The sequence below is a fragment of the Solanum stenotomum genome, chromosome 5 (genome assembly GCF_019186545.1).
Source record: "Solanum stenotomum isolate F172 chromosome 5, ASM1918654v1, whole genome shotgun sequence".
Taxonomy (NCBI): domain Eukaryota; kingdom Viridiplantae; phylum Streptophyta; class Magnoliopsida; order Solanales; family Solanaceae; genus Solanum; species Solanum stenotomum.
This window is the reverse complement of record NC_064286.1, coordinates 38,836,358-38,860,103: the sequence shown is the minus strand read 5'-3', so window position 1 is coordinate 38,860,103 and position 23,746 is coordinate 38,836,358. Positions and strand designations below refer to the sequence as shown.

The 23,746-nt window shown below is 35.4% G+C and overlaps 1 protein-coding gene across 1 annotated transcript; it reads left to right on the top strand.

Moving 5' to 3' along the window:
* The first annotated feature begins 16,003 nt into the window (after positions 1-16,003).
* LOC125865873 (B3 domain-containing protein At1g10455) lies at positions 16,004-16,531 on the top strand. The gene has a single exon (XM_049546127.1). It carries the CDS (start codon positions 16,004-16,006, stop codon positions 16,529-16,531), a length of 528 nt encoding a protein of 175 aa, XP_049402084.1.
* Positions 16,532-23,746: the final 7,215 nt, after the last annotated feature.

Sequence of the window (23,746 nt, the reverse complement as noted above, 5' to 3'; positions counted from 1 at the left end):
ACCTGTTGCACATGGATCATCAACCTTGTTATGTCCATGTCCCCTACCAACATCACAGCCTTACCCTCTTTGCTCGATAGACGAGACAACCTAAACACAAACAAGCTCATCCTGCTCCTCATATCAGCAAACCATCTTCGGAGCATAATGGGACAATTGAGTGAACTTGAGGCTATACTCATGCACACTTATGGATTCCATCTTCAAGTGAAGGAATTCTCTTACCTTCACCTCCCTCAGCTCACGATGAAAGAAACGCCCCAAGAAGGTCTCTTCGAACAAAACCCGGCTCACAATTGGTGCAGCCTCAGCTCTACTCTTCTTCCATTTGTCATACCAGACTCTAGCAAAACTCTTCAATTGGTATAAAGCTAGTTCCACACGTTCAACATCTACAACATACATCACCTCAAACATTTTCTACAACTCTTCCACAAAGTTTTTCGGATCCTCAATGACACTTGAATTGGTGAAATCTGGAAGGTCATCCTCAAGAACTCATGGATCCTAGATGTATCAGAAACATCCTATCGATTCCCTCTTTGTAGCCTAGATTGGTTGGTCACAGCTTGACTCAATATCTGGATAGCATCCTGGAACTTAAAATTAGTGACCTCTCATTGGGGTTGCACTTCTATTGCATTGGGGACCCCTTGATCCTGAGAATCAACATTCCTCCTAGCAGGACGACCTCATATAGCTCTTTATGGAGGCATGATCTAAAAAGATACGCGCAAGTACAAATTAGAAAGAACCTTTTATAGAGTTGAACTCTATCGCATGAAAAGAGTATGAAAGAAGTGAGAAAGTTCCTAAATGTCGCAGCCTTCTAATTATAGATGTGGCACGATTCACACCGATAATTAAGACTCTACAGACACGACTTCATAGACACCCTAGGACTTTTGAACTCTGTGCTCTGATACCAAGTTTGTCACGCCCTGAATCTACACCCTGGACGCGACCGACACTCGAGAACCATTGCGGGTTCCAAAGCAAACCCTTGGCCTGGCTCAATACTTAAGGGAAGACATACTCATAAATAAAAGAACAAAAAGTAACTCAACTCATAACCAAACAACTTCTTGTACTAGAGACGCATACGCCACGAATTCAGATTTCATGGTTTAAAAAGTTGTGCAAGTTTTTTTCTTACATTTTCATGAAATAGCACCACTATTATGTAAGAAAGCATAACCAGAGATTGATTTTCTATCACACCGGTCACCAGTCCAATCAATCAGCTTCTGTATAACCTCTTATGAATAAATTAGATCCAATATAACATAGTGAATGATATGCAGTTTCCTTTAGATATCATAATATTCTCTTTGTTACTTTCCAATGATCTCTCTTAGGTTTGGATTGATACTTGCTAACTAGACTTATGGCATAGTGAATGTCTAGGTGAGTAGACATCATAGCATACACCAAACTTGTGATAAATCTAGAATATGAAACTTGGGACATGTCTTCCTTTTGTTTATCAGCCTTTGGACACATTTCAAGGCCTAAAGTTTCACCCCTTGCTACAGAAGTATCCATGAATTTGTAACTATTCATTCGAAAGTATTCCAATATTTTCTTTATATAAGTTTTTTGAGATAAACTCAAAATATTATTAGAACGTTCTCTTTGGATTTTAACACCTAATATATAGTCTTCTTCACCCATATCTTTCATATCAAATGATTTTGACAGCCATGACTGTAACACCCCAATTTTTTTTTTTAGCCAAGACTTCAACCATCCTTCGTAGTGAGTAAGTTTTTACAAAGGAATTTAAATTGTTCCTAAGTGTTAAAGTCACTAGATGTAGCACCTTGTGTTCCAAAAAGAACTAGAGAGAATTCATTGAAGTCATTCCTAAGTTCTTCTATGATTTGGGTCAACTTCAAACGACTATAACTATTAGTACAGGATGGGTTTAAGTGTGCCATGAGATGGAAAATGAAAGGTCTTTAAATTATCTTTCCAACGCCACTGAGTTTTCTAAATTTTGAACTCTGAGTAAAAAGTTATGACTGCTTTACTAAGAACGCCCAAACATGGCAGCACCTCCGCGATGGCTCTGCGTTACGGAGCCAATAAGAACCTCACTGCCTGGTGAAAAAGTATTCTTACTCCCAGCTCATTTTATTTATTTATTTAAGGGTATTTTAGTCCTAAAAACCCTGAGGAGGTCATCTAAATTTCCCTAAACGTGTAGAAAAATCAGTTTTCATAAATCAAACCCTATCATCCACTCTAAAGATTCTACGCTCAAGAAATTCAAGAAACGCCAAGGCTAGGGTTCTTCTTCCAAGATTTTCCTGAACTTCAAGAAGATGGCTCTTTTAGGTATGGATCCTTCCATAGTGTTGGGTTTGTTCATCCACGCACCAATCATGTTTATTTCAGTGAAATTCATTCTAGAAAGCTGAAAGTTTGACGATCTTGAATTGTATTCTTGAAATTGGCTTTCGTTCTTGAGTTGGGATGGGATTGTTGAGTTCTTAAGGAAATCGTGTCGATTGTAGAGTCGTTTATGAGTAGATTGTTGTGTACATAGATTGGGTATCTGAATATAAAGAGAAATTGAGAAAAAAAATCGAAATCTAGGCGAATTGGGGTTACAAAATGAAGAAGGAAAAATTGGGCGAATCTAGCACCTTGCTTCGTGTCACGGACCTGCCCTCCCTATGCCCAGAATATTTCTCCGCGCTGCAAAGAGGTTGTGGATCCCTCTGCCTCAAAATTTATTTTGCGACCAAATATTTAAATGCATCTCCGCGTCGCGGACTTGCTTCCAGACAGTGATTTCTTGATCGTTTCTCAGGTTTAACTATCTAAAAGCACTCCTAATCATCATGATACCTTTCCTATAATATATCATAACCTTGAATTGATAATTCAAATTCAAGGTAGAGTTAAGAGTCAAGTCTTGAGAGTTCTTTCGAGTCTTTTAAGAAATTCCCTTTGAATCTTTTGAGGAGTCTTCTACAAATTCAATCAACTTTTTTCAAGACTCGAGCAAGTGAGCATAAGAATGAGGATAATGTATTCATGAGTCTAGTTTACTATCACCGAGATCCTTCATATCATGAACCATAAGTCTTTAATTCATAATCCAAATTCAAGAAAGAGTTAAGAGTAGAGTTCTAGAAAGTCTTTGAGTTCAATTGTGAATTCTTTGAGATCAACTAGTGATTTGAGCTAAGTTTTGAGGAAGTAACTATGAGAATGAGAAGAGTTGTATACATGAGTTCCATAATATTCTTTAGACCCTTGAGTCAAAGTCATTCATGCTCATAAATTCCGCACGAACTCCATAAACTGAGCATCTATGAGAGGAATAGTATCTTCAAATTCTAATTCTTGAGTATTGAGTTCCTAACCCTTTCGAGATTATATTCCTAATCATGGGACTATTACATATTATCCATGATGTCCATTGTCAAGACCCGAGCCTACACCCCATAAGTGATACGGTGTACAAGACTCCGAAAAGTCTCATACAAGCCTCATAACATTCTTGAACATAAGCGCATAGGAAAATAGAGCAGAATTTAAAACATTTCTTTACAATCGAAGTCATTTTTCATAAAAGCAAGCGGAAGTCTTTTCTATACTTTGTCTCAAACCATCTAGAACATAAGACTTAAAACTTTGGGACACAGCCCATACAAAGCTCTAAACATAAAAATACAAGACATAAAGGAAAATAGTGGGTTCGTCCTCGAACCTATGAGGACTCACCAAATCTTCATCTCCAAGCTCCTTAGAAACCTATCCTTCAAGTATAGGACATCAAATCTCCAAACCCTACACTTAGGTAGAAAATAAATAAATATGGGTTAGCACATTTAGTTTACTAAGTATGATATCCATGCAAAAATCATGCTTAAAATGGACATTTTATTTAAAAGTCATGTTTTATGCCAATTTGCGAAAACTTCATGAACATAGTATAAGATGCATAATATACAAACATAACCAATACAAGTCATTTCATCACATTAGAAATTAATCATCATATAAGCCATTTCATCACATTAAAGCCTTCTCCTTAAGTAACCCAAGCTATACTTTGTGCAATATATGAATAGCGTCCCATACCACTATCAACACTAAGTACCACATTAAGGCCACCAAAACTTAACTTACCATTCTTCCTTTTCTCATTTAGACAATACTCATACATAAGGAACATAGACATTTCATAAGTAATGACAAGGAAGTAACTCATAATACAATCCAAGTATAGAATTCATCATTACAGTAACAATATAATGTCAACATTCTTCATTAGCTTCATTAGGAGCACTTTCATTCCTTAATCATTAAGACATTAGAGAACTCACTATAGCCCTATCAAAGCCTACTCGTGCAATGCATGGATGGCATCCATACTACCACCCACACTTCATAGAACTTCTCAAGAAACCATAGTGCAGATCTCATATGATGGGAATAAGCGTTGAACCGACATAGACCATGTGAGCTTGACATGGAATCAAGTGTCATGTAACCCCACACCGTAAAGAGGTGGTCTACTTGCCTAAGGTAGGACCGGTAACATTTTAGCTTAAGTGGATGCACTAGCTAATCTCCTATGTGGCCACATAGTTGTGGAATATGAAGATGTTCATTGGAACCCTAGCCTAACATTGGGAGAGTTTCCATCTTACCATATACACGTGATGCTTAGCCTCCATTCCCATAGAGTATTTCATTCACATTACATTATTGCACTTGAGAGGAATGCCACTGGCTTGTCGACCGAAGTTACATCATTACACATGAAAAGAATGCCATAAGCCTATCGATTCATGGTTCAATATTAGGATACCTCTAGAGTCTTCATGAAAGGAATGCCATAAGCCTATAGATTCATGATTCCTCATTACATTATTATACACATGAAAGGTATGCCATAAACCTATCGATTCTTGGTACATTGACTCATTTGGAAAGGAATGCCATAGGCCTATCGATTCAAGAGTCGTCATTACATTAGTTCATTGTATCATTGTGAAAGGAATGCTATTGGCCTATCGATTCAAGATATAGCCTTAGAACACATTATTTGGTCATTTATGAAAGGAATATCATAGGCCTATCGATTTATATCCATTAGGTCAAGGCACATTCATCATAAAAGAAGAGGATGACTTTGCGTACCAATTCAAAGTCCTTCATTCAAGATCACATTCATCAATACAAGAAAAGGATGTCGTAAGCCTACCAATTCAAGATACATCAATCCACATTACTTTCATTTATACAAGAATAGGATGCCTAAGCCTACCAATTCAAGATATAACATCACATTATAGAAACCCTTCACATTCTATCATCATCATTCATGAGTGTTAATTGAGAATATGTTTTCAGTAATAACACCATTACATTCTAGACATGATCATAGTTCTTTCATTGAGATCACATACATATACTTCACATCATGTTCATACATAGACCCTTCATGGAATTTCCTTCCAAGGCTATGAATCAATATAAACCCATAAATCTAAGATACTAGAATAGATAAGGGAATTAACGAGATTCAATAACTAATTCAATATAAACATAAATAATTCAACATACTTTCATGATCAATCAATTCCCAATCACAAATCACAACTTAGGATTTTGGGGTAAAACATGGGTTCATAGGAAAAATCATCTTAATTAACCATTAATTCATCAATCCCATCTTAAATCATCATATATGAACCTTTGAAAACGTTTTGAAATTGAACCCATGCATAGATTGAAATCTGGGGTTTTTGGGGGATTTTGGAAACTTGAAATCAACTTTTGATAGGGCTCCTTGAATGAAACTTAATCAAGGATGAAGACTACCATACCTTTAAGGATGAAACTCCACAAAAATTGAGTGAGAATGGTGAGATGTTGAGCTTGAAAGCTTGAATCCTTCACCTCCAATGGTGGTTTCTAGAGAGAGAATATTTGAGAAGGGTGGGAGGTTTCTATTTTTTTGTGATTTGAAGTAATTAATTGGAAAATGTATTTTAACAACTTTAAAAGCCTTAAAATACCTTAATAACTCAATAATAACCATCCCCAATCCCTAACCAACTAATTAGCAATTTACCAAACCACCCCTCATTAGGCCGAGACTTATCAACTTTTACATGCATGACCTACGGACCGTAGGTGGGGTGACGCCTAGTCCTGCTGGTCTGTGGTTTGGGGTTGGAACATGAACTTTTGGGGCCAGACCCACAACCCCCACCAACGGGCCGTGGGTCCATCTACTGGCCGTAGATGGCCATCCCTAGGTCACTACATTTAGGCAGATTTTTGGTTTCTTGGGGTCTTGGGGTTTAGGTTTTAGGGTCCTCTTCAAGGACCCCTTGGTTGGTCCTTGGGGAGTCCTACCTTGCCGTTTAACCCCTAAAGCCCTCAACCAAAGCTCGGGAAGACACATTACAACACATAACACCATACCAAACTATAAACAAATTCGTTAGGCTTCAGTTTAACCTACTAGTTTTCCGGGTCGTTACATTATCTCCCCCTTAGGAACATTCGTCCTCGAATGACGCTTTAAACACTTTAAGGTATAACGACTCAAGACTAGCATCTCATCATGCATGCAACATCATAAAAATGCATAAAACTAGGAGTAAACATCAACTCCATTTCAAACATACTCAATGCAACACAAGAAAGTAGGAACTACATCTACAAACTCATTATGCATCATAACTTCAACATTTCTCAGTTCATTGGAGGTATTACCTTCTCCAACTCAAATCATGCTCATCATAACATCGTTAAGCACATTATGCAATTTCTCTTAAAAGCACATTTAGGCATGTTCAACAATTCACCTCATGAAACATATAGACAACTCCTACTAAATGCACATAAACATGAGGAACATATTTCATAAAACTCATTTCCTCATTTAAACATATAACCATCAAGAACATACATAACATAAGGAGATCATGGAAACTCATAATCACTCATGACTCCAAAACATGAAACAAGCCCTAAGGAACTCTTTGTCTTAGTCTTGAATAGGAATAGAAGGAAAGAGATAAGGATATCGGAACTCTCAACAACCTTACTATTCAATATACCATTTCCCCCTTAGGAGCAAGCCCAAACTAAGGTTACCATGAAAATAACATAGGGACCTCAATAAAACATTCATAACTATAAGGAACTTATCAACATTCTCATGGAAGTAACTTCATTACCCTTCTATTTCTTAACTTACCGGTCTAAGATCCCAACCAGTACTTCTAAACTAGGAAGGTCCTCATTAAGCAATTGTTGCTCACAACAACCTTACCAACACCACTCAAGGTCTCATATGAGTCTACCAAACCGGGTCTGAACTTCTCAAATTCACTACACCTCTTAAGGTGAGAATTTCAAGCAACTCTAACTCATGAACATCAAGGATACTCAATGACTTTGCTAGCTAAGCACATTATCTCCCTCTTAGGAGCAAGCCTATACAAAATCTTTTAAACATCATTTCTTTCAACATACCTCAAAACTCATCATGACTAAGTCGGGTTCTAAGATCAACTAAACATAACCATAGTCAACCCATTCACACTAAAGACAACTTCACAATCTATCACCTCAAATCTAACAAGTCACATAGCCATATCTGGCATCACAACCAACCTTTCTCCCTCACTCCTTCTATCAAAAGCCTTTCAAGTGGTCATATCCTACAGGTCATCGAATAAGGAATAGGAGAGAAAACTTATAGAGTTAAACTCTATGGCATTAGTTGAAAAATGAAGAAGTGAGAATTTTCTAACATCCCATAGCCTCCTATTCATAAATGTGGTGCGCTTCACACTATGAACAAGACTATACTAGACGTGGTTTGAGATATCCTAAAACTATTCCAAAATCTTGTGCTCTGATACCATGTTTGTCACGACTCGAGCCTACACCCCAAAAGTAACACGACGTACAAGACTTCGAAAAGTCTCTTACAAGCCTCATAGCATTCTTGAACATAAGAGCATAGGAAAATAGAGCGGAATTTAAAACTTTTCTTTACAATCGAAGTAATTTTTCATAAAAGCAAGCAGAAGTATTTTCTATACTTTGTCTCAAACCATCTAGAACATAAGACTTAAAACATTGGGACACAGCCCATACAAAGCTCTAAACATAAAAATACAAGACATAAAGGGAAATAGTGGGTTCACCCTTGAAACTATGAGGACTCACAAAAACTTCATCTCCAAGTAACTTAGAAAGCTATCCTTCAAGTATAGGACATCAATTCTCCAAACCCTACACTTTGGTAGATAATGAAGAAATATAGGTTAGCACATTTAATGTATTAAGTATTATAGCCATGCGAAAACCATTTTTAAAACAGACATTTTATTTGAAAGTCATGCTTTATGACAATTTGAGAAAACTTCATGAACATAAGTATAAGAGGCATAATATACAAATATAACGAACATATAAGTCATTTCATCACATTAGAACATAATCATCACATAAGACATTTCATCACATTAAAGCCTTCTCCTTAAGTAACCCAAGCTATACTTTGTGCAATGTATGAATAGCGTCCCATACCACTATCAACACTAAGTACCACATTAAGGCCACCAAAACTTAACTTACCATTCTTCCTTTTCTCATTTAGACAATACTCATACATAAGGAACATAGACATTTCATAAGTAATGACAAGGAAGTAACTCATAATACAATCCAAGTATAGCATGCTTCATTACACTTAGCATATAATGTCAACATTCTTCATTAGCTTCATTAAGAACTCATTCATTAGTCATTAATACATTAGAGAACTCACTATAGCCTTATCAAAGCCTACTCGTGCAATGCATGGATGGCATCCTACACTACCACCCACATTTCATAGAATTTCTTAAGAAACCATAGTGCACATCTCACATGATGGAGATAATCATTTAACCGACATAGACCATGTGAGCTTGACATGGAATCCGGTGTCATTTAACCCCACACCGTAAAGAGGTGGTCGACTTGCCTAAGGTAGGATCGGTAACATTTTAGCTTAAGTGGATCCACTACCTAAACTCCTATGTGGGCACATAGTTATGGGATAGGAAGATGTTCATTGGAACCCTAGCCTAACATTGGAAGAGTTTCCATCTTGCCATATCGACTCGGTGCTTAGCCTCCATTCCCATAGAGAATTTCATTCACATTACATTATCGTACTTGAGAGGAATGCCATTGGCCTATCGACCCAAGTTACATCATTACACATGAAAGGAATGCCATAAGCCTATCGATTCATGGTTCATTATTAGGATATCTCTAGAATTTTCATGAAATGAATGCCATAAGCCTATCAGTTCATGGTTCCTCATTACATTATTATACACATGAAAGGTATGACATAAGGTTATCGATTCATGGTACATTGACTCATTAGGAAAGGAATGACATAGGCCTATCGATTCATATTCATTAGGTCAATGCACATTCATCATACAAGAAGAGGATGACTTAGCATACTAATTCAAGGTCTTTCATTCAAGATCACATTCATCAATACAAGAAAAGGATGTCTTAAGCCTACCAACTCAAGATTCACCAATCCACATTACTTTCATTTATACAACAATAGGATGCCTAAGCCTACGAATTCAGGATATAACATCACATTATAGAAACCCATAACATTCTATTATCATCACTCATGAGTGTTAATTGATAATATGTTTTCAGTAATAGCACAATTACATTCTAGACATGATCATAGTTCTTTCATTGAGATTACATACATATACTTCACATCATGTTCATACATAGATCCTTCATGGAATTGCCTTCCAAGGCTATGAATCAATATAAACCCATAAATCTAAGATACTAGAATAGATAATGGAATTAACAAGATTCAATAACTAATTCAATATAAACATAAACAATTCAACATACTTTCATGATCAATCAATTCCCAATCACAAATCACAACTTAGGATTTTGGGGGAAAACATGGGTTCATAGGAGAAATCATCTTAATTCACCATTAATTCATCAATCCCATCATAAATCATCATATATGAACCTTTGAAAACGTTTTGGAATTGAACCCATGCATAGATTGAAAACTAGGGTTTTTGGAAACTTGAAATCCACTTTTTATAGGGCTCCTTGAATGAAACTTAATCAAGGATGAAGATTACCATATATTTAGGGATGAAACTCCACAAAACTTGAGTGAGAATGGTGACATCTTGAGCTTGAAAGATTGAATCCTTCACCTCCAATTATGGTTTCTAGAGAGAGAATATTTGAGGAGGGTGGGAGGTTTCTATTTTTTTGTGATTTGAAGTAATGAATTCAAAAAGGAGTTTTAAAAAATTTAAAATCCTTAAAATACCTTAATAACTCAATAATAACTGTCCCCAACCCCTAACCAACTAATTAGCAATTTACCAAACCACCCCTCTGTAGGCCGAGACTTAACAGCGTTTACAGGCATGACCTACGCCCCACGACCTACGAACCGTAAGTGGGGTGACTGCCCGTCTTCCTGGTCCGTGGCTTGGGGATGGAACATGTATTTTTGGGGCCTGATCCAATACCCCCACCTACGGGTCATGGGTCCATTTACTGGCCGTAGATGGTCATCCGTAGGTCACTACATTTAGGCAGATTTTTGGTTTCTTGGGGTCTTCGGGTTAGGCTTTAGGGTCCTGCTCAAAGACCCCTTGGTTGGTCCTTGGGGAGTCGTACCTTGACGTTTAACCCCTAAACCCCTCAACCTACGCTCGGGAAGACACATTACAACACATAACACCGTATCAAACTAAAAAACAAACTCGTTAGGTTCTTCTAGTTTCACCTACTAGGTTTTCGAGTCGTTATTTCCATGAGTTGAGTTGTTCATGCCCATAATTTCGCATGAAACCTATAAGTCGAGTAGTATTGAGATGAGAAGTATCTTTGAGTCCTTGAGTTGATGAGTTCATGCCAATAATTTCGCATGAACCCTATGAGCTGAGCATTCTTGAAATAATTAGTATTATTAAATTTTTTGAGTTCTGAGTTGTTGAGTCTTGAGTATTGAGTTCTAGTTATGGTTATTGAAAACCTTGAATTGAGTCATTCATGTCTATAATTCGGCATGAACTTTATTTTGGGAAGTCGTTTACAATTTTTTTCTAAAACTGTTTTAAGACTTGAGCACTTAAAGTTGAGAACGAGTATAGTCGAGTACATGTTGCTTTAAAATGATATATGAGAACTATGTATTCCCAAGAGTAAATATTTTCACATTTAAAGGAGAAGGAAACTGAGATTTCCAAAAGAGTTTTGAGCAGTTTGAGTAACATCTCTTTTTAGAAAAAGATTTGAGTAATAATATCAAACCACATAAAGAGTTATGTTTTTAAACATATGTGCTAAGTATATTTTGGTAGTAGTATTGACCACCGATATGGGGGAGAGTTTATACAACTCACAGCCCCCATAAACCATGTAGCCAATGTGGGTAGAAAGTGTCATACTTTTTAGATGATTCCTTAATTTTTTTAGCATAGACTAGTGGATCAACTTAGTTGAGGCGTTTTATATCCCAAAAAGTTGTAGGACAAATCTGGCAGCGTGGGCTAGACGTTATATCATCACATAGCTCATAGTGATGGTTTTCGGTTAGAGAAACTCCCACAAAGTTATAATATATTTTTATAAACACACTGAGTATTATTGTATTTTTCAATACATTGAGTTGCTATCTACAGTTTTACAACTTTCCATATATATTGGATCTTTTATTGTTGCTTATTTCTTGAGTATCTTGAGCTGAGTACCATACTTTGAGTTGGTTGAGTTGAGTATCTTGTTCTTGAGTTAGTTGAGAAGAGGTAAGTATGTTTCCTTTTTATCAAGTTCAAGCTTATGTTATGCTTTAGAATTCCCCTTACATGCTCGTACATTCCACATACTAAGCCATTTGGCCTGCATCATTTCATGATTTAGATACATGTATTCAGGGTTATCAACAGGAGCTACGTTGATACCACATGGAGTTCAAGTTAGCTTTGGTGAGCCTCCTTTCTTCTGGAGGATTCTAGTTGTACTTTCAGTTATATCGGTAGTTGTTAGGAGGCCTTGGGTCTTGTCCCAACTTCTATATTTATCATTTATAGGCTTCATAGATAGACAATAGGGTTTTAGAAGTCTGTTCATTTATTTTGTTAAATATTTTAAAGGCTTAAGTTGCCTATTTTTTGGTGAGTTGAATATTCTATTTATATTCAGAGTAAATCATTTGAGTTAAAGCTTTGTATTTGAGTTTCATAAATTTTTATTTAGTTTTTAAACTTTTGTATGCTTGAGTTAGTCTTCCGCTTGTAGTCAGCTAGGATGAGGGTTTGCTTGGGGACCAACAATGGTTCTCGATTGTCGGCCACGTCGAGGATGTAGACTTGGGTCGTAACAATGACTTTATACGTTTATGATAATGCTCAAATAACTCTCCAAAACCAATTAAAATAGTGAGCGATCGTAGTCAGTAAAAATCTAACGAAGAGTCTGGGTCAAATCCCACAGGAAATGGTATATAAAGCATATCCACTGTCGAAGAAAACAATTTAAGAAACAAATCTAGTTTCCTCCCATCTTTTATTAGTATAAATATATATATATATATATTATATTGCTAGTACAATCGTCAGTGTCTCGCGTGGAAATTTAATATCACGGAATTTATAAAATAATACTTAAAACCTATTAGTCATTAAAACTAATAAAACGCTATATTATCTTACATACAAGATTACATAGTAACAAACATTAATAATGTAAAGGAAAATGATAATTATAACATCTTATCATTTATCTTTCAATTAGTCATCTTTAATTTAATTTTATAATTTTTTGTGTCCCTTCCAGAAAGTGTTACTATTTGATATTTTTGGGAAATCAAATAAACATCAACCAGAGATACTAAATTTTCTAATCATTAAATAATCATTTTTGAAGTGATAAATAAATTTTAAAAGGCTAAAAGAAGTGAACAAGTATTCTAATTCTAACGTGTAGAAAGTTCTGCCCTACCTTTTGCTTTACATCTATCATTTTAAAGTTGCCCATTTAAATGTGGCATAAGTAATTTTTAAAATGAAAAACTAAAGGGAGAATGTATCATATTTGACAAAAGATCAAATTATTATATATAATTGAAACGAAAAAATATTACACAAAACTATTCAATTTGTTTGGGTGTTAAGCATCAACATACCAGAGTGATGAAATTCAATTTGCCACAGTGTAGAGAAACACATTTATTACTTCCAGAAAAATATTTACAACTTGAAGTAAACTTGAGAATACGTTCATACTTTATATTGAATATGAGCAATTGATTTATTGTGTAGTTGTCTAAGCCTTTGGGATTGATAGAGGTTCCAGTCTAGTCATATTCCTATATAGGTCATCTGGCACATCGTTGAACACATGTCAAACCTTTATTAATTCTTTTCTTCTTTACCTGCTTCACTTTACACTTCAATGTGCGATAAAGTTTTTAAAGTCTTTATATCCTTACAATGACATACCAAATATGAATTTTGGCTTCAAGAGATGGTAGTATAGATCTTTCAGGAATGTTTTTACCATACCTTCAGCAATTTCAGTAGATAAAACTTGTGTGAATGCTCAATTAATGTGCGTTATTTCATATGTACTAACAAATAGTCATAACAATAACATTGCAGAAACATAGACCAAAAAGTTTAAAGCATGTACTCAAAAACATAATTAATAACATAAGCATAAATTAATGACTGTAAAAAAATACCACGGTCTGTAACAATAGAATGAAACAAAAAGGAAAGAAATGAGTTCAGTGAATGCACAGTGTACCCGTACAGAAATTATTCCCCTCTAGTACCTGTGGTTTAAAGGAATACATTCTCTCAAGATAGAACGATTCTATTCACCAGTTTATTGATACAAAAAACTATGGTGTATTGAGCCACTCAACAGGAGCAAAGTACAAGCATATTTAATTGTGCAGAAGAAGAAGTACTTCAGAATCTTCGTTGTTTTAAAATGAGAGAAAATCCCTTTATTTATAGACAACAAAGGGTAGTGTGAACAAATATTTATTGTGTCTTATCGAAAAGGTCACAACTCTTTGAAAAAGTTATAACCCTTCAGAAAGGTCACAATCATTCATAAAAATCATACCTTTTCATAAAAGTCATAACTCTTAATAAAAGTCACAAATTTTCATAAAAGTCACAAATTATTATAAAAAGTCACAACTTTTCATGAAAGGGAAAGACTAGTTTTTGAAAATAAATAAATTAAAAGGAAATCCTGGTTTGTGATGACGCCATGTAGACGGGCCTAAGGTTCTCTTATTTATATATATATATATAGCATATATATATATAGATATATAGCATATATATATGATTTGATATATGTTATTGGGAGGAGACCCTTCAAACAACATAAAATTATCTATGTGTGACCTGTATATCATGGATTTGAGCATGAAAGAAGTCACTAATGCTTGCACTAGAGTAGGCTATTTACATCACACCTTTTGGCGTCTGGCCTTTCCCGGAACCCTGCTAACATGAAATGCCATTCTTTTAAGTCTTTTCTTACGGGGGACCAAAAATAATGACCACTATATTTGGGGGACGGACACCATGTGTAATATTCCGAAGTTCGATGACATATTTGAGCCTTTTTCTCTAATAAGTGACCTTCTTTAAAAATAAATAATCTCTTACAGGTGTATGTACCTTTCAACCAACAGTCTAAAGATCCCTTTCAAGCAAGCTGATAATTGTATGAGAAATGTCCAACTACGATCTAAAATTATGTAAGTTATTACAAACATCAGAAAATAGCCTATTATGTTGTATCTAAGGTTGAGAAATATATGAGAAGACATTATATCCGGGAGGATAATTTCTCTAGCGTTATATTTTGGACAAAATTCACATAAGGACAAAATCCAAATGGCAATCTATTTTCTTAAATTAGCCAAATAAATAAGAAAAAAATGACATAAATAGTTGTTTATCAAAATAATGACCCGCAAATATATACTCTCTTCAGTTTCACGCCATTAAACGCTGAAGAAGAAGCCTGCAAAGTTAACAACACATCACGGGTAAAGACTCAAGAGCTAATAGAGATAGACCCTCCCCTAATATTCTATCTGAATACCGCGAGGCACATCATGAACAAGATTACCCAGTAAGAACTCAGTACAGTGGAAAAGTTATCGATTCCATTTTTTGCGACGTTTGTGTACAGTCTTCCATACAGGAATTTGAAGCTAGCAAGAAGTTTGGTAAATGCGAATGGGGTGTCTCTTGACCTGTGGGATATAACAGAGAATAATGACATGAAGAATTATGAAGATAAAATTTTTACTTTTAGGAAGTTGTGTAATGATGACTATTCTCTTTCTATCACGAAATTGATCAAGGATTGCGGATTGGGTATTGGTGATGAAATCGGGCTATATTGGTATCCTTATTTATCAAAGTTAATTTTCAAATTATTTTGTAAGGTTCGTGATTCACAAATTAGGCCTGTATTTTGGTCAAGAGGTCAAAATTATTTTTTCAAATTTTTGTTTGCTTTTCTGTACTTCTATTTGCAAGAAAGGATTGGTTGACAATTGTGTAAAATATTCTAGAATTAAGACCAAAAACTTGGATATTTCCCCGTATAGTTACTTGACGGTGTAAAAATGTCTACGCCGTCGATGGATATTAGTTAAACTCTTATTTTTGTAAACACTTTAGGTAATATAACAATCTCGAAATTATTATCTCGAATTTAAATGCCAAATGAAATATTTATCATGTTTTATAACTCTTCTCCGAAAGTCCCTTAAGAAACAAGTTCAAAATTTAAAAGTAGTAATAATTTTCTCTGATTCCCGCTCAAAGTTGGAATAGAAAACCTAATTTTTGTCTTTATAAGGTGTTGTGCCTCTCTCTTTTCAGCCTCACCTTCTTCAATGTCTGATCAGAGGCCTTTGGTTAGCATGAAGAAGGCCTTTTTTTACAATTTCTTTCCCTCAAAAGCTGAAGAAGAAGCTTGCAAAATTAACAACACTCCACATGAAGTGACTCAAGAACTGGTGGAGATAAGGGACTTATACCCTGCCCCAAGAATCGATCTGCAAAACCCATGGAAAATCAAGAAAAAGATTACCCATGACGAGATCGTTGTGGGAATGTTGATGATTCCATTTTTTGAGATGGTTGAGTACATCCTTCGTTACTGGACTTTGGACGTGGCAAAAAGTTTGGAGAATGGATCCAAGGTATGTGTTGACATGTGGGATGTAACTGAGGAGAATATCCCTAAAAAGTATGAAGGTGGAAGTGTTTGGTTCAGGAAGTTGTTCAATGGTGATTTTTATCTTTGGTCCATTGAATTGTTCAAGGGTCGCATATTGGGCGATGGTGATGAAATTGGGCTTTATTGGGATCCTAGATCTTCAACTCTAGTGTTCAAATTGCTTTCTCAGGTTGGCTCTTAGTGGAAAGATCCAATAATTTAGGACAAGAAATAACATATATGTTATCATATAGTCTTTGGTTTAGTATTACTCTTTTATATAGTTGTAATAGCTGAAGACTTTATTATGAAATTGGAATTCTTGAAGTTCCCAATTTGGTTTGCGCAATTCCATTTTGTTCTTGTGTTTTCATTTCCTATAATTATAGTGTTCTTTTAAGTTCATGTAATAGTTTAGTAGTTTTGATGTTCTTTGTCAACCTTTCTTATATATGCTCCTCATTACAAAGGATCTTAATGTGACAAATAAATTGATATACTTATAGAGAATGTCTGGAAATAAGGACCTAACATGACCTAATTAAGGACCCCCTTATTCTTCAGGGCTGAATCTTTACGTTTATGGTTTTCGTACAATAGAGTGCACTATATAAGATATCCATAGAAAATAAGAGTACAAAGTATTAGGGCATGTTTGAATAGAGGAATGTGATTTCTAAATTGAACAGAGATGTATTAACTTTGGACAACTAATTTTGTAATAATGAATTCATTCAACTCTTTGTTTCCATTTTTCTGCATAATCGAAACATGAGTTGTTGGTTGCTTAACTGTTGGGAATGGTCTTTAGAGAGAGGTGCATAACCCTCTGAACAACTACCTACATTTAGCATAAAATGCTCTTCTTGAGCCATTTATGTTGCCCTTCTAAGTTTGATCGAGGGGAACTCTCAGCTTGCTCTTATTAGTCTGCAGCTTTTCGTATCATAAGTTAAACTAACAATAGTAGTCATATGACTCATGTCTTAGATCTTTATGTAGAAATGAACATAAACCATCTTCATCGTTGAAGGAAACAATTTAAGAAACAAATCTGGTTTCCTCCCATCTTTTGTAAGTATTAACAAATATAGAAGGTTTTTGTGATAACTCGAGCTGTTTGATCACAATTTTTCCAAAACATCTTGTACTATTGTTCTTGAAAGGTCTTACAACAAGCACATTCTTTCTCAGTTTGTATATTTCTTTTGATACAACCTTTTCTGCATTTTTACATGAATGTTTTGATATCATCGATCATCATCACACCTCGATTTTGCCAAACTGAATTTGTTTTGCACTTAAATTCTAGTAACCAGGTGTTTGGATTAGCACTAGTCATTGTAGTTCTCCATGGTTCACCTAACATAATATGCACAGTAACATCAAAAAGACCGTGTCCGTTTTACTATTTTATGGGCTAGCGACTGCAATAAATATAGCAAGAAGATTCTATGGAGATTGTGAGTAAATGTAAAGATTTCACAAAGGCAAAGTTTTAATGGTCATTCTTCCGAAGTTGATATATTCACAACAAATACTTGGAAATAAGGACCTAACATGACCTAAATAAGGAACCCATTTCATGCACAAATTCACTTATAGAAGATTAACCCAAACTCGTCTTCTCCCATCATATCTGCAACATATTCCTTAATCATCAGGGCTAAATCTTAAGTTGATGGATTCCGTAAAGTGTGATTGACTTTAATGAAGCAATACTGTTTGGGATCTCCGTAATAGTTCTAGTTCCTCGTGCATGGGAAAAGATTTCTCTGCGTCTTCCAAACAAAAAAGGTTGAGCTGATATAGTATTCTCAATTTCTCTAACTTTGTGTCCACTTATAACACAGTTTATTCGAAGAGAAATAATCATCGATTCTCATATGTCGTAGCTTTGCCAGTCACCAAATACTAGGTTACTGTAAATTGTTTGATATGTTATTCACCACCTGAGTTTTTCAGCAAGTCTAGTGTTACAAAGTTTGTTTCGCTAGTTTTCTCCACTAATTGATTTCTCCTCTAAGTTGCAAACAAGAATGGATACCTCCCTGGTAAGTGCTCCAATACGTGCCAAAAGAAGGAATAATTTGTCATGATGAATAACATCCTTGGGCACCATTCTTTATCAACCACCAGACTTTCTAGATTCAATAGGTATGAAAATGACGAAGGGAGAGCTTTTGCATCCGTCCATATGTTTAAGCACCTCAAATGACATTCCTGCTTGTGCTATTCCTTCTCTGACATCCAACAGTTTATCACACCAACATTCTTCTACGAATATTATTTTCTTTAACAACTCCCAACTTTCCATGTAGTGACTCGAGAACTAGTGGAGATAAGGGACTTATACCCTACCCTATGAATCGATTTGGATAACCCATGGAAGATCAAGAAAAAGATTACCCATGACAATATTGTTGTAGGAATGCTGATGATTCCATATTTCAAGATGTTTGAGTAAATTTTTCTATACAGGACGGTGGACACGGCCAAAAGTTTGGAGAATGTTGACTTTACCTTATTTATCAGCCCCACATCAACCCCAAATCAGAGATCTCCCTAAATCAGTGATTTCCCATTATGTCCAACAGTCACTTGTTTAAAGTCAGGAGACAATTATGACTCTTAATCCTTGTATATATCTCTTATTAATCCTACAGTTTGATCAAGAAAACATATTACAATTCTTTCATTTTAAGAAGTTCTAAGTTTCCATCATTATTCAACTTAGTATGAAGAGCCCTCCTTTTTTCCCGATAGATTCACGAGATACCTTGTCAACAAAATTTGTTGGGAATAACTTTTCGATTGTGGAGTTGCATTTCAAAGCTTTCATTAGAGGCAAGGGCCTCCTTGGAATTCTGGATGGATCAAAGGATGTACCTGCAGAAGATAAAGTAAAAGAAGCTTGGGAGGCTGACAATGGAAAAATTATCACATGGATAGTCAATTATGTCTCTGTTGATATAGCTATGGAACTGACATCGCTTGAGAAAGCATCAGAAATGTGGAGTCATCTACATATACGCGGTAACCAACAAAATCTGGCCAGAGAATTCGAATTAGAAAGACTACTTGTGGAATCTACACAAGGTGAGAAAAATGTTCGTTGTTTTTATTCTGTATTACTCATATTATGGGCAGAGCAAGATCAGGTTTTTGTTGCCTCTGTCCTTGTGGATGGACTGAACTTTAAAGGACTTCATGGCTACAATGAAGAGGATAAGGACAATACAATTTCTAATGAATCTCAGGCCTGAGTTCGAGTATTTGCGTGCTAGTATTCTTAACAGGAAAAAACTACCAGCTTTGGACGTGGTAGTTTGTGAAGTTCTTCGAGAAGAATTTCGATTAAGTTCTCAAGATTCTATGAACAAATCCCTTACCATGGACATTGCCATGGCTGCATACAGAGATTCATCTTTCTCGGGAAACTCCAATAAGCCTATTCAATGATATCATATCAATAAAACAGGGCATGTTATTTCTCATATCAAAAAGCAGAATTATTGCAACTACTGTAAGAAGGATGGTCATATTATTTTGGAATGTCGCAAGAAATTTGGTCTTGACAAACGCTCAACTCCTTATAAAACCTTCCAAGCGATAGCAAGAGATGTTGGTACACAGGAAACACCAAGCTTAAAAGCACATCAAGCACCAATATTGCTTGATCACAATGATATCTACAAGGTGATATAAGAATCGTTGTGGCTGCTCTTCCTAATGCAATCTCTTCAGCTATGACTACTACGTAACCAAGTAAGAATAAAATTTCAGATTTAATGTTATGATATATTGATTCTGCTGCATCTAGCCACATGACAGGAAATCAAAAACTTTTCTCTGATCTATCTAAACCATGCTCTAGACATGAAATTATTACAGCAAATGGCTACGTTTTATCTGCATTTGGTATTGGCTCCATTAAACCATTTTCAAAAGTTTTTTGTGTACCAAAAGTTACTGCGAATCTCTTATCTGTTGGGAAACTTGTCGAATAAAAATTTTTTTGGTCATTATTTTCTCCTAATGGTTGTGTTATTCAGAACATATTGACAGGGAAACGATGGCCAGGGGACGTAAGGTTGGCATGCTATTTCTTCTTCAATCTTTGGACTCCAAAGTTCCTCAATGTTTTCTTTCAGCTTGATTAAAGGATATTCAGTTTTCAAATAAAATATGGAACTTGTGGCATCTCCGTTTAGGCCATCCACACACTTCTCGTTTGAATTTAATGTTGAAATATTGTAATTTGTTTAGTAAACACTCATTGAGTTTTCCCTCTAAATTACCCTGTGAAAGTTATGCAAAATCAAAGAGTCATTAACTTCCTTTTCAATCAAGCAATACTACTTATTGTACTTCGTTTGATTTAATTCATATCGATGTTTGTGGACCTTCTCCAATTGTATCTCCTTTGGGATACAAGTATTTAATCTTATTCATTGATCACACATCTCGCTATATATGGGTTTTCATTTTGAAAAACAAATCTGAGATACCAAACATTGTCTAAAAATTTATAACCTTATAGAAACCCAATTTGAGAAAAAGATCAAGATTTTTCGCTCAGATTCAGGAGGAGAGTATGTCAATACAAACCTCACTAATTTTTCAAGAAAAAAGAATTATTCATCAGCGTTCTTGTCCTTATACACCAGAACAAAACGATGTGGTGGAACGTAAGGATAGACATATTGTTGAAACTGCCTTAGCTCTTATTAATTCTTCACATGTAAATTTCAAAAATATTTTGAGTTGAAGCAAACCAATCATCTATTTATCTTATAAATAGACAATCATCCTAATTGATGAAACAAAATTGTCCATATTTTCTTCTTTTCAAAAAGTTGCCCGACTATTCACATATAAAAGTATTTGGTTGGGTTTGCTTTGTTATTCTTCCAGATCATGAACGTCATAAATTATCTTCAAAAGTTGTTAACTGTTTTTTTTGGGGAGGATACAATGGTATTCAAAAGGGGTATTTGTATTATGATTCAACTCATTGTTTATTGAGAATTTCTTGACATGTTATCTTGTTTGAGAATTTTTTTATTTATGATAACAATGACTCACAATTTTCTACTATATCTTTCTTGGAAAAAATTTATACTCATGATTCTTCTTCCCATAGTCACCTAGCCCCTGGTCCATCTTCGAACATGTCCTCCGCCACAACAGGTTCTACTTATGACTTTGATCCTATTTTTGATAATGATACTAGTTGAGTAAATACTAATCCTTTACCTCATCATGTAGAAATCTCACGTCTAGGATTAGAGATCAAGGATTGTATTGATGAGTAAATTGTTGAGTACATACTCCTTATATAGGGAGAGAATTGTAGAGTCCTAAGTTAACTATACTTAGAGACCTACTACAATACCTATTACTACAATAATAATAATAATGCAATTATAAATAATCTAATCGTAGTCGTATTGTAACCCTAATCATAATATAATTCTAGGCATAATATAATCCTAATTAATATAAGTAGTCTAATCCTAGTGCGACTCTAATTCTATAACAGTGTTGTAAACTCACCAGTCAGCTTCGTTGGACTTGCTCCTTTGACATGTTCCAATCGTCAGCTCCCTTCTTCATCAACACTTGTTGTAGACACGTCAGTCAGCTTCGTTGGACCTGCTCCTTTGACATGTTCTGATCGTCAACTTCCTTCTTCTTCAGCACTTCCCCTCAAGCTAGTGAATAGAGGAACGGTTACTCCTAGCTTGCTTCGAATACCCAACAAAAAAAACCTTTGAATACCCAGCAAAAACGTGTTTTGTCAATGCTTCGGTATGAATGTTATGTCTAGTCGTTGCTTGTTATAGGTCATCTGCAGATTGATACGAGTAGTTCCACCAGTAAAAACACTTAAGAGCAGTATGATTATTCCTACCACGGATTTGACATGACTCAATATTATTCCTCTCCTTATTTTCACTTTGGAAACTTTTATTGTTCAGAGAACCTGATCCATAATGACTATTCTGAGAACTTGTTCCCTGTCCAGTAGGCTTGAAACCTGTTTCTCTGGAGTTAATGTTAATGTTCCCTCTTCCCCTGCCTGTTTGAGCAGATAATACCATGTTATGGTTTTGTTGTGGCACCTCTTTATCATCTTCCCTTATATCAAAACTCGTGAGAGCATAAATAAATTGATTAAGGGTGGAATACGGTGCCTTACCTAAACCTCTAGCAAAATTAAGTACTTTTGTTTCTTCAATATAAGCTTTTTCTAAGCAATCCCATATCTCCTTGGTAGTTGAGCAGCCAACAATTAGGTGCATAATTTCTTCGGTCAAGGTGCTTGAGATCCAACTCCTTAGTAAGACATCTTTCTCTTTCCAATCATCAATGGTGCCACTATCTTTTGCATCCTTATCAACCTCTACAACTTTCCCAGCAGTCTGTCCAGTGGAACAACTGCTTTTACTTGGTTCATTCTCTGTGATGAGATAAGTTAGTCTCATCACGTGAATCAATTGGGATATTTGTGTCCTCCATATGAGGTAGTTTGTTGGCTTAAGTTTAATGGAGCAAGAGGCAATGAGTTGGTGAAGTGAGAAGGTCGTCATAGTATTGGTAGAATGGGTCATAACAATTCTAACATGTGGTTGTTTGTTGTTTTGATCAATATTCAGAGAGCGGAAGAGCTTTTATGCTCTGATACCATGTAGAAATCTCACGTCTAGGATTAGAGAAATCAAGGATTATATTGATGAATAAAATTGTAGAGTATATACTCCCTATATAGGGAGAGAATTGTAGAGTCTTAAGTTAACAGTACTTAGAGTCCTACTATAATACCTATTACTACTATAATAATAATAATAATAATGCAATTATAAATAATCTAATCCTAGTCGTAATATAATCCTAATCATAACATAATTCTAGTCGTAATATAATCCTAATTAATATAAGTAGTCTAAACCTAGTGCGACACTAATTCTACAGCAATGTTGTAAACTCGCCAGTCAACTTCGTTGGACCTGTTCCTTTGACATGTTCCAATCGTCAACTTCCTTCTTCATCAACACTTGTTGTAGACATGTCAATCAGCTTCGATGGACCTGTTCCTTTGACATGTTCCAATCGTCAGCTTCCTTCTTCTTCAACACATCAAACTACCATATATAATGTTTCATTGAACCCTAATCACCAACTTTCTCCTACACATCAAAATATGATTGACCTCATTATACGATATTCTCGTCATGCTTCTCCTCCAGATCGATATGGATACTCAACAAGTGAATACGGATGATCTTATGCCTTATTAACGACCTTAAATTCTATTGTCGTGCCGAATCCTTACATGAAGCCTAGTGGTATAAAATGTTGGGAAGATGCAATGCATGAAAAATTAGTTGCCCATGAGGAAAATGATACATGG

Excerpts from the sequence above, each read along its gene's own strand:
- LOC125865873 (XM_049546127.1), top strand. The coding sequence starts at position 16,004 with ATGTCTGATCAGAGGCCTTTGGTTAGCATGAAGAAGGCCTTTTTTTAC.